Source organism: Cherax quadricarinatus, unplaced genomic scaffold (genome assembly GCF_038502225.1).
Source record: "Cherax quadricarinatus isolate ZL_2023a unplaced genomic scaffold, ASM3850222v1 Contig1697, whole genome shotgun sequence".
In the NCBI taxonomy this organism is placed as follows: Eukaryota; Metazoa; Arthropoda; class Malacostraca; order Decapoda; family Parastacidae; genus Cherax; species Cherax quadricarinatus.
This window is the reverse complement of record NW_027196723.1, coordinates 5,639-18,499: the sequence shown is the minus strand read 5'-3', so window position 1 is coordinate 18,499 and position 12,861 is coordinate 5,639. Positions and strand designations below refer to the sequence as shown.

Here is a 12,861-nt window from a genome sequence, read left to right as displayed (position 1 = left end):
CTGGTAGTATAATATCCTTGGGAAGAGAACAGCCAGAGTGAACCTGATGATGGCTGCCCGGCTTGTAGTATAATAAGAATTTTCTGGTTTTGCTCAAATTTGATCTAAATAGGGGACATTGAGAACATTTTCCCTGTACATAACTCCGGTATTAATGGCTTTCCTGAAACGGTCCAGTCAGACTAGATGTGGGCAATAAGAGGTTAGGTAAGATTCGTCAGAAAACAAGGCAAGTGTTTCCTGACGCGGGACTGAGTCATATGATGACCCACCACTGGGGCTTTTGGTCATCTGACCTTTACCTGACTTACCGGTCCACCCTTTAAAATATAATATTAGCAGTTGAGGCGAGAAATGCACAGCCATCTGTGGTACAGATGCCAGAGATGAGGTGGGGGAAGAGACAAAAGAAAATTTTGTATGCTGAAGTTGAGAAACCCCTCAATGAAGGTTCCTTGATGTTGGTGAGGGGCTCTTGATTTAGGGAATTGGATCTGTGCTCCAGTTCCCCAAATTAAGCCTGAATGCCTTCCACATCCCCCCCCAGGCGCTGTATAATCCTCCGGGTTTAGCGCTTCCCCTTGATTGTAATAATAATGAAGTTGAGAAAAATCTTGAGTTTCATGTAAAGATTTGCAGCGTTGACTGTTGAGAAGACACAAGATGCTCCTTAATGGTGTAAGCGTCTTGACTACTTACGAGATTCATCACATGATTCTTCATAGTCACTGCAGAGCAATATTTTACGTCCTGGATATTAGTATCGTCGCTAAGTTTGAAAACTCTTTATTTTTAGTTCAAACTCCAGTGATAACATCAAGCTGCCAAGTTACCATAATCATTGGTGTTTTATCAGAAGCAAAATGTAAATGGTTATCTCTTGAATCAGACTGACATATCTGCAAGTATGTTTTATGTACTCAAAGACAGTGGGCATCTCTTTCAAGTAATCTTCATAGATATAGTATGGCCTAATGCCCTTTTACTCTTCACAGCCACTCTACTGAGTCTGCGATTGTGTCGAGGCCGCTGTGGCAGCCACAGCCTCTGCATACCCCGCCGCTCTAGCAGACAGAGAGAACTGGAGATGCAGATGGTGGTCGTCCTTGTCGTCATCACCGTCGTCTTCGTACTCTCTTGGTCGCCCATTGACGTGAGTGGTCGTTCTTTTCTTAAAAATTCAATGATATTGCCTTCACTTGCATTTTTTATCACTGCCCCTTTCTTTTGCACTTTTCACATGCAATTCACTATTCCCAGTACCATTCAGACCTTTCTGTCTCCCACAGCCATTTTTTTCGCCTATATCCCTTTTACCCTGCTTCTCCTTTTTCCCTTATTCTTGCCTCATATCCTCCTGATGTCTTCCCTGTCCTTCCCTGTAGATTCGGTTGTTCGCCAACCAGTTGTGGCCCCACAAGACGAGGCAAGAGCACTTCCATGACCTAGTGGCTGTTAGACTTACCTCCGTCAACCAGATCGTCGACCCCTGGGCCTATATCATTTGTAGGAAGGTAAGCGCCCTGCAGATATCTATTACATGAGCTGTATCAGAGTTAATGCAGATACAAGTTATGTCTGACGATGAGTTGTAATGAGTATACGAGTATTCTGTGTGGTGGATTTTAGCAAGTGTTACGTATGCATGTGTCATTCAGATACCTGGGAGCATTCACCAAGGATACTCTTCCCTCTGGCTATGTTGCAGTAAGATATTAGAGAAATGCAAATAATGCCTGAGGGTTATTGCAGCTAGCAGATGACTCTATAGGTAGGTTATTGTTGATGAGACGTACAGGGAGAGAGTGACTGTAACTTGCGAGGTGTCAGCAGCCAAAAGGACAGAAAAGCAGGAAAGAGAGAAATGAGGGCGAATATTAGATTCGGGGTTAAATCTCGCAGTGTTTCTGTACAACCAACACTTATTTAAGAGTTATGACCACTTTTAAGGATACATCTTCCATGGCATTTACTGATGGAAGGTTAACCAACAGTGTTCAGGCAGATGGTAAGAGTTTTGTTTATCTCTACACCTGCTTCACGTTGGCACAGTGTCTGAAAAAATATATTCATTCTCTCATCTTCTACCTCTTTCTATACTTCTACCTCTCCCCCCCTTCTCTCTCTCTCTCTCCTCTTTTTTGGTTCTCCTGTTTTACTTCTCCCTCTCTCTTTTCTACCTTTCTCTCTCGTCTACATTTTTCTTCCTTTTCCACTCTTCCTTACCTCTATGTTCCTCCCACCTTCCTCTCCTCATGCCTCAGGTGTTCATGATGAGAGCTTGGAGATGGTTGCGTGTGTCGCTGCTAGGCTCGAGGCTGGTGGTCGGTCGTAGCAGTACCAACCAGGGGCCGCAATCACCCTCTAACACCAAGCTGGTCGTTGCTCCGCTCACAGTCAGACCTTCCCTCAAGAAGATCCAGTATCCACTGCCCTTCACAGGTGAGCACGGTGATATTTAGAGGCACCCTCTGAGGAAGTGTAGCTTCAGAAGGAGTGTTTAGGAATACCATACTTCTGAGGCAGTGTTTATATGTTCTTGACCTCTGAAGGAGAGTTCAGACGAACTTTACACTGGGTGGAATAGTTGGACGTGCCATTCTAAAGTGGAGTATTTAGACCTACATAACCTCCCCCCAACCACCGGTAGTGTGTGTTTTGACTAGGTGTTAGGAATTATTGGCTGATCACACGTGATTTCCAATAAGTCTAGGTTACACGTCATGGAATTTTCTTCATTACTTAGGAATTCCTGCTTACATATTCACGATTCTACTCGAAATGTAAGTAGGTAGGTACGGAAGTGCCCCCTTCAGTGCGTTACATGTACAGAGGTACATATTATTTGTATGTCGTTTACCTTTTTTACACTGTCCTTAGAAAATTCAGAAGATCCGTCAAAAGAGGAAGGATAAACTAAAAGAGGAGGCAGTTAGGGTAAGATATAAACAGCTATTGGAGGATAGATGGGCTAATGAGAGCATACGCAATGGGGTCGAAGAGGTATGGGGTAGGTTTAAAAATGTAGTGTTAGAGTGTTCAGCAGAAGTTTGTGGTTACAGGAAAGTGGGTGCGGGAGGGAAGAGGAGCGATTGGTGGAATGATGATGTGAAGAGAGTAGTAAGGGAGAAAAAGTTAGCATATGAGAAGTTTTTACAAAGTAGAAGTGATGCAAGGAGGGAAGAGTATATGGAGAAAAAGAGAGAGGTTAAGAGAGTGGTGAAGCAATGTAAAAAGAGAGCAAATGAGAGAGTGGGTGAGATGTTATCAACAAATTTTGTTGAAAATAAGAAAAAGTTTTGGAGTGAGATTAACAAGTTAAGAAAGCCTAGAGAACAAATGGATTTGTCAGTTAAAAATAGGAGAGGAGAGTTATTAAATGGAGAGTTAGAGGTATTGGGAAGATGGAGGGAATATTTTGAGGAATTGTTAAATGTTGATGAAGATAGGGAAGCTGTGATTTCGTGTATAGGGCAAGGAGGAACAACATCTTGTAGGAGTGAGGAAGAGCCAGTTGTGAGTGTGGGGGAAGTTCGTGAGGCAGTAGGTAAAATGAAAGGGGGTAAGGCAGCCGGGATTGATGGGATAAAGATAGAAATGTTAAAAGCAGGTGGGGATATAGTTTTGGAGTGGTTGGTGCAATTATTTAATAAATGTATGGAAGAGGGTAAGGTACCTAGGGATTGGCAGAGAGCATGCATAGTTCCTTTGTATAAAGGCAAAGGGGATAAAAGAGAGTGCAAAAATTATAGGGGGATAAGTCTGTTGAGTATACCTGGCAAAGTGTATGGTAGAGTTATTATTGAAAGAATTAAGAGTAAGACGGAGAATAGGATAGCAGATGAACAAGGAGGCTTTAGGAAAGGTAGGGGGTGTGTGGACCAGGTGTTTACAGTGAAACATATAAGTGAACAGTATTTAGATAAGGCTAAAGAGGTCTTTGTGGCATTTATGGATTTGGAAAAGGCGTATGACAGGGTGGATAGGGGGGCAATGTGGCAGATGTTGCAGGTGTATGGTGTAGGAGGTAGGTTACTGAAAGCAGTGAAGAGTTTTTACGAGGATAGTGAGGCTCAAGTTAGAGTATGTAGGAAAGAGGGAAATTATTTCCCAGTAAAAGTAGGCCTTAGACAAGGATGTGTGATGTCACCGTGGTTGTTTAATATATTTATAGATGGGGTTGTAAGAGAAGTAAATGCGAGGGTCTTGGCAAGAGGCGTGGAGTTAAAAGATAAAGAATCACACATAAAGTGGGAGTTGTCACAGTTGCTCTTTGCTGATGACACTGTGCTCTTGGGAGATTCTGAAGAGAAGTTGCAGAGATTGGTGGATGAATTTGGTAGGGTGTGCAAAAGAAGAAAATTGAAAGTGAATACAGGAAAGAGTAAGGTTATGAGGATAACAAAAAGATTAGGTGATGAAAGATTGGATATCAGATTGGAGGGAGAGAGTATGGAGGAGGTGAATGTATTCAGATATTTGGGAGTGGACGTGTCAGCGGATGGGTCTATGAAAGATGAGGTGAATCATAGAATTGATGAGGGGAAAAGGGTGAGTGGTGCACTTAGGAGTCTGTGGAGACAAAGAACTTTGTCCTTGGAGGCAAAGAGGGGAATGTATGAGAGTATAGTTTTACCAACGCTCTTATATGGGTGTGAAGCATGGGTGATGAATGTTGCAGCGAGGAGAAGGCTGGAGGCAGTGGAGATGTCATGTCTGAGAGCAATGTGTGGTGTGAATATAATGCAGAGAATTCGTAGTTTGGAAGTTAGGAGGAGGTGCGGGATTACCAAAACTGTTGTCCAGAGGGCTGAGGAAGGGTTGTTGAGGTGGTTCGGACATGTGGAGAGAATGGAGCGAAACAGAATAACTTCAAGAGTGTATCAGTCTGTAGTGGAAGGAAGGCGGGGTAGGGGTCGGCCTAGGAAAGGTTGGAGGGAGGGGGTAAAGGAGGTTTTGTGTGCGAGGGGCTTGGACTTCCAGCAGGCATGCGTGAGCGTGTTTGATAGGAGTGAATGGAGACAAATGGTTTTTAATACTTGACGTGCTGTTGGAGTGTGAGCAAAGTAACATTTATGAAGGGGTTCAGGGAAACCGGCAGGCCGGACTTGAGTCCTGGAGATGGGAAGTACAGTGCCTGCACTCTGAAGGAGGGGTGTTAATGTTGCAGTTTAAAAACTGTAGTGTAAAGCACCCTTCTGGCAAGACAGTGATGGAGTGAATGATGGTGAAAGTTTTTCTTTTTCGGGCCACCCTGCCTTGGTGGGAATCGGCCAGTGTGATAATAAAAAAAAAATAATATATATATATATATATATATATATATATATATATATATATATATATATATATATATATATATATGACACCTACGCTACTCTGAGACCTCTCTCCCTGCTTTGGTTGCTCTCTTGCAACATTGCACAGCTCCTGATGACGCACTGAGAAGTGTGAAAGTACTTAAGCTCAAGATTTCCACCGCCCATCCCGTGGCTTGTCTTGCATAGTTAAGATCACCCGTCTGCGATTGTTTGCATATATATATATATATATATATATATATATATATATATATATATATATATATATATATATATATATATATATATATATATATATATATATATATATATATATAGCGATACACGTGATTGCCTTTTTTTTTGATGTAACTCCTGACTCACACTTTAACGACACCTGACCAATCAAGAAGCTAGCCTCCCTTGACCACGCCTCCAGCTCCTGCCAGCCGCCAATCAACATCAATATGCAAGATGCAGATAGCTTGCCAGCCGGACGACTGAGTGTTCTCCTGTTTTTTGTGTTGCTGTTTCCGTCTGCTTCCGTCTGTTGGGTCTAGTCCTGACTCTTCTCTCTTCGACTCAAGACATTCATTCCTCTCACCGACTATTCTTCGAGCTGTCCCCACTTGCCCCTCGCCCCTATTGGGTCCTTACCTGTGAGTCCTCTGTTCTGAATAACCCAGCCAACTAACTTTTGGTGCGGGGGGGGGGAGGGGGAGAGGAATGGGAGGGGGGTTGTTTAAGGAAGGGATAACAGGAAAACTGAATTACTTCGGTATATGTATAAAAATAATCCACTTATAAAAATAACCATTTGTGCATGACCCGCAGATGAAAAAGACCCGGAAGACCTTGGTCGGAGACCGCCCCGAGGAGTGTCTGTAGTGATCGAAGTAAGTGGGAGAGGTGAGGCCGTTCTTCACCTGACCTCGCCGCCTGCACTCGCCGCCAAGGACCACCTCAAGAGGGAGCTGGATGCCAAGGAGGTGCTGAAGGTGCTACTGGACTCGGGTTCTCCCTCCAACATCACCCCGTCCAGCCTCTGTAGCGACTCTGGCCTCGCCGCTGTCAACCACAGCCCCTACCATGGTGGGTGCTCGCTAACACAGACTCCTTTTAGTGTTCTGTACAGTCTTCCTTCAACGATGGTGCCGTGTTGTCAGGAATTGGAACTGTCCGCACCTTGCACCAATCTTGATAACGTACCATAACTAAGGCGCTATGACCTCTCCTCCCTCGCTACGGGTTTTAACGATTCACTTTTAACAATATGCATGTACAAGTCAGCTCTGTAACGTTTGTGACACAGGTATTGTGTTGCAACGCTAGTAGGCACGTGGCGCAGCGTTAGTGGCCACGTGACTCGACATTGGTAGGCACGTGGTTCAACGTTGGTGGGCACGTGATTCAACGTTGGTGGGCACGTGATTCAACGTTGGTGGGCACGTGATTCAACGTTGGTGGGCACGTGGTTCAAGCAAACACCTGAATCACACCACTAAACTGCCAACCCTCACACCGTGTGTCACGACATCCCTGCCACCCTGCCAAAATGCTATACAGCCATCTTACTACCTTGGCAACTTGAAAACCTACCAAACTGCCACCCCATCACCCTGTCAGCCGTCCACCTTGTCACGCTTACTACAATGTCTTTCAGCCACCCTCTCATCTTGTCACACCTCCATCCTCTAGTGAGAGAAAACCTCGGTGTTTTGATCTTCACATCGAGACACAGAGGCCCATTGTTTCACCCCAGCTAATCAGAGGTAAGCTAGTTCCAGCGAAGATCCAATTAGCTGGTTGTGTCGACTGACAACCATCTAACCTCCAATTGTTTTCAGTGTGCGAGTGCTGTTTGTGTGTGTGCGAGTGCTGTTTGTGTGTGTGCGTGCGTGTGTGTATATATATATATATATATATATGTGTGTGTGTGTGTGTGTGTATGGCATTCTCAATCATGGTACTCTCTCATTCATGGCACTCTCAATCATCATGGCACTTTCATTCATGGCACTCTCAATCATGGCACTTTCATGGTTCTTTCAATCATGGCACTTTCATGGCACTCTCAATAATGGCACTTTCATTCATGGCACTCAATCATGGCACTCTCAGTCATGGCACTCTCATTCATGGCACTCTCATTCATGGCACTCAATTACGGCACTATCATTCATGGCACTTTCATGGCACTCAGTCATGGCATTCTCAATCATGGCACTCTCATTCATGGTACTCTCATTCGTGACACACTCATTCATGGCACTCTAACTCTTGGCACTCTCATTCATGGCACTCTCATTCATGGCATTCTCATTCGTGGCACTCTCATTTATGGCACTCTCATTCATGGCACTCATAGCACTCATGGCATTCTCATTCCTGGCACTCTTATTCATGGCACTCTCATTTATGGCACTCATTCATGGCATTCTTATTTATGACACTCATTCATGGCATTCTCATCCATGGCACTCTCATTCATGGCACTCTCATTCATGGCACTCCTGTTGAAGCAGTTGCTAGATTATATTATTTTTCTTTTTTGCTCGTTCAAGTTTGCCTAAACTTACAGGCGTAATCCACTAGTGGATATCTCACCAGTGACGCCGCCTACTGCTGTTTCACCTCACCTATAAGTCCCATCTCCACGCACGTGCTGCACTTTTATCAAGATTGATGGACTGAATATCGACTCCAGGCTGAGGACTGATTACCTCAAACTCCTCATCTTCCACCGTTCTTGTCTGTAATGGACTGAAGAAGCCACTGGCTTGCGAAACGTTTCCAGAGAGAAGATACCAAAGTGTTGCATAAGTATCTCACGTATCAATAAGCTTCAAATTTTGAACGCTTGTGTACGGTAACAAGGGCCAAATTCGTGGAACAATTGGCATTGCTGATGCCCTGTAACTGAAGTTGTTGAAACCACTTCCAGCACCCTGGAATGACTCCAGTATTTCCCAAAAACCCTCAGTGGTGTAGCTTCAAACCTTCAAGCAAGGAAACTCCAATATCGTTGCAGCTTCATTATTTAATGGCTGATACAAAGTACGGCCAGAATAATGGCTATCAGTTTAATTTATTTCTGGAAAAATTTGTCACTTCAGTTAAAAAAAAATAAGATGGAATCATTGGAATGTTTATCAAATTAGCCTCTCCTAAAAAAATACAAAATAAATTTTTTTTTCATAGAGAATTTTAAGAGAATTGTAAATCTAATCCAGTCTGACTGACTTAACAGTCTCAGACATTGCTACTGACTGACTTACATTACTATTTTTTTAACATAGATTTGCATATGTACTAATGCGGATGAGAGAGGCAGTGGTGGTGAGAATGGCTACCTGTAGCCTGTAGATTACCTGTAATCGCTTCCAGACGTCACTGCCTCCCGGTCCAGTCCCACACCAGGCCTCCTGGTTGCTGACCTGACTGATCAGGCTGTTGGTGGTAATAGTGATGATGGTAAAATTAGTGGTGGTGATGAAAACACATACACGCACACACACACACAGGTTAAGGGAAATCGATCTGACAACACTGGAGGACAGGAGAGATAGGGGGGACATGATAACGACATACAAAATACTGAGAGGAATTGACAAGGTGGACAAAGACAGGATGTTCCAGAGATGGGACACAGCAACAAGGGGACACAGTTGGAAGTTGAAGACACAGATGAATCACAGGGATGTTATGAAGTATTTCTTCAGCTACAGAGTAGTCAGGAAGTGGAATAGTTTGGGAAGCGATGTAGTGGAGGCAGGATCCATACATAGCTTTAAGTAGAGGTATGATAAAGCTCACGGTTCAGGGAGAGTGACCTAGTAGCGACCAGTGAAGAGGCGGGGTCAGCAGCTAGGACTCGACCCCTGCAACCACAATTAGGTGAGTACAACTAGGTGAGTACACACACACACACGCACGCACGCACGCACGAACGTACGCTTGGATTCTTATGTTCGTAATTCCTTTCCTATCGATCACTCCGTTATTGCAGTGTTTCTTGATCTCGGAAAAGTCTTATGATACCAACAGACGTTACAGCATCCTGGCGGCCCATACTTTGGGCCTCTGAGGCAATCTGCCGCTTTTCTCTAAGGATTTCTTGCCAGAGAGGAACTTCCCTGACTTCACCCAGGCTGAAGGTGTCCCTTAGGGCTGTGTTCTTAACATTACCCTCTTACTGCTTGCTGTTAATGACCATGCCTCTGTTCTCCCTTCCAATATTTGGTCGTCTTTTTATGTCACTGATATTACTACTGCGTGTGCAGGCGATGACTGTCGCCTTGTAGCGACCTCTCGCCAGAATGCTGTTAATCTTGCTACACAATGGACAACCTTTCATAGGGTTTAAATTTTCTGTTGCTAAAACACATTAGTTTACTTTCACAAGATGTCTTGTCCCTCTGACTGGTCTATACTTGTATGGTTCCCGCATCCCTGAATGGGAGGCAGTCAGTCTTTTTTATCTTCGAAAGTCCTGGAAAGCGGCTTGTCGTAGCCGCATGAACCTCCTTAAAACTTTAGCCTGTCTTTCTTGATAGGGGGAGGAGGAGAAAGGGTGATACACGCACAAATTTCTACCTTCATTCCGCCCTGATCTTACCTAGATTAGACTACGGTGATCACCGTATTCACCATTACTGGTTATGTCTGTGTCCGTTCTTCCCCAGATGCCAGCCAATATACAGAGGCGAATATCCCATCTTTGCAAGATCGACGCGATGCTCATTGTCTCCGTTATTCTGTCCATTCTCACCACCTTCACGATCCTTCCACATTTATAAAGCCCACAACAAATCTACCTGAGGAGAGACAGATGTGTATATATAGGGAGTGTAGTGGTGTGAAGGGTCAGGTGAGGAATGTTGAAGTTGACAGCTAAGAGGTTGAATTTGAGGACTTGCCCAGCATGGACCAATATGTCTGTTGCAGTGTTCCTGCAGCCTATGATCTGTTGCTATATAGGAAAACGATAAAGATGTTTCCGTTGTTAGGTAAGACACATATGCAACAGGTCGTAGAATTTGACAGTATTTAAGTCTCCGCACTGTCGCTTGATCTTCAGATAGTTCCTGACTATGGAACTGAACTTCTCCAGGCCGAGGGACTGACAACCTCAAATTCTACGACTACAAGGGTGATGGACTGATTACATCGTCTTCACATCTCTACTGTTCCTGCCTACTTTATGTATTCGACTGAAGAAGCCTACTGTGTAGGCGAAACGTTTCGGAATAAAGTTGTCTAACTGTTGCATATGTGTCTTACCTAACAACCTGTCGGTATTGTATACCATTTTGATGTTCACTGATACTTAGAAAATACTTATTCCATGAAAGAGCATTCATTCTTCCTCAAGGAATTCACTATCGTTTTTTTTTTTTTTTTTTTTTTTTTTTTAGTTTCGATAAACTTTCAACCGAAACTCATGGGCAGCTTCGCACATTGTCAATAAAGATTGTGTCGGTATTTTAAAAGTTTCTTTGTTTAATTATCGCTCCCATTTATTACCCTCTTTTCCTCTGCATATTCGCTTCTATTGGCCTCCTTTAATTTACGTCACCTCGACGTTCACCTTACATCTTACTTTTCCCTCCCTCCCTCCCTCCCTCCCTCCTTGAGAAGTCCCGATAATTCATGTTTGCTCTTCCCCACTTCCATATGCAAAAGCTCACTTACCTGATATAACCTTGAGCTCTGTCTTTCTTGATCACTTCCATGAGGCCTGGTCACAGACCGGGCCACGGGGGCTTTAACCCCCCGAAACCTTCTCCAGGTATCTCCATGTATACTCTGTCTAACTTTGCTTAAATACTTATAAGTAGTAGTAATTATTAGCCTAGAGAGACTTTATTACTAAATTAGTCTTATAAATTAAGAGTGGATACAGAAATATGGCAACATTGAGTAGGCATACGTGGTGCCCATCTCGACTCATGTTACCTCAACCCCTCCTCCCCTGCAGTATGCACAGATGCTAAATTCCCTGAGGGCGTTGAAAAAGCAGCAGTCTTTCCTGACAAAAACATCTGAAGTCATTAGAGTAACTCAGGTCAGATCAGAAATGTGTGAACTTTTCAATACCTACTGCCTCTCAGTTTTTACTCAGGAAGATACTCCCGAAATTCCTGAAATAATAAATTACGTAAACAGGACGAAAATAAACTATGCACGATTAGGGTAACTAGTGATATGGTCCTCAGACAATTAGAGAAATTAAAAGCAAACAAATCCCCAGGCCCTGGTGAACTGTTTGCAAGGGTTTTCAAGGAATGTAAAGAGGAACTTGGCAAACCTTTGGCTAATCTTTTCAATATATCACTACAAACTGGAATAGTACTAGACAAGTGGAAAATGGCAAGTGTAATACCTATTTACAAGGCAGGTGACAGGCCCTTAGCTTCGAACTATACACCAATAAGCCTTACCTCCATAGTGGGAAAATTTATGGTTTGGTAATGAGTGGAACAAACTCCCGAGTACCGTCATAAAAGCTAAAACCTTGTGTAGTTTTAAAAATAGGTTGGATAAATACATGAGTGGGTGTGGGTAGGTGTGAGTTGAACCTGACTAGCTTCTGCTGCTAGGTCGGATGCCGTGGTCATTCCTTAAGTGACGTGACTGACCTGACTAGGTCAAGGCGTTGGCTTAAACCGGTGAGAGAATTGGACCTGCCTCGCATAGTCCAGTAGGCCTGTTGCAGTGTTCTTTCTTATGTTCCTAGGTTCTTATTTACTAGACTCGACCAATATTTTCACAGCTGTGTTACATGAAATTCTCATGGCTATTATATACATATTACATCGATTTCTTCCTTGTTCTTCGTAAATGTATGAGACTCCTACAGTGCATTACAGGATATCCAGAAATTCGACTCTTCTCATCCTGTCGTCGTTCACATTCAGCTTTCATTATACTGCATTTCTATTGAACGCAAAGACGTTGGTTTCTTCTGGGTTCCTGGACACGTCGATGTTCAGGGTAACGAACAAGCAGACTCAGCTACTCGTTCAGTTGTTCGTGATTCGTGACCTCTCAGTTTCCAGCAGCGGTACTCCTTACTCGGACTATTTTTCAGTTATCTCTCGACAACTCCACAACCGCTGACAGCAACGTTGGCCCGAACTGGTCCACAACAAACTGTTTTCTGTGGAAACTTGTTTAGGTTTCTGGCCATATTTCCACTACTGTCGTATCTGTGAGACTGCGCTTCCCTGTCTCCGTATCGGCCACACACGCCCCATGGCCAACTTATGGAAAAAAAAAACAGTACTGTGCTGTGAGGGTTATCAGGTTACACTATCAGTTCACCATATCTTCAGACTGTCCAGCCTACGAGCAGGAACGCAAAATTCACTTACATCGTCTCCACCTCTCCAATACATTAACTCGAACTGGCCTCCTTGCCGAAAGTTGCAGCTTTGATGCAGAATCCCTCTTTGACTTTGCAACAGAAACTAACTTATTGCACCAACTGTAATTTTAATTTTCCTCTTGCACACTCCTTTACCCACCCTAATCCCTGCTCTTGCGCTCTCCCTTACCC

The 12,861-nt window shown here is 43.7% G+C and overlaps 1 protein-coding gene across 1 annotated transcript in view; it reads left to right on the top strand.

The window, feature by feature from the left end:
- LOC138851703 (prostaglandin E2 receptor EP3 subtype-like) overlaps window positions 1-7,616 on the top strand; it is a 60,211-nt gene extending 52,595 nt beyond the window's left edge. The window contains exons 5-8 of the mRNA XM_070081104.1: window positions 996-1,153; window positions 1,386-1,514; window positions 2,265-2,442; window positions 6,135-7,616. Of these exons, the coding sequence (XP_069937205.1) occupies window positions 996-1,153; window positions 1,386-1,514; window positions 2,265-2,442; window positions 6,135-6,514 (845 nt within the window). The 3' untranslated portion in view covers window positions 6,515-7,616. The remainder of the gene's footprint in view (window positions 1-995; window positions 1,154-1,385; window positions 1,515-2,264; window positions 2,443-6,134) is intronic.
- Window positions 7,617-12,861: the final 5,245 nt, after the last annotated feature.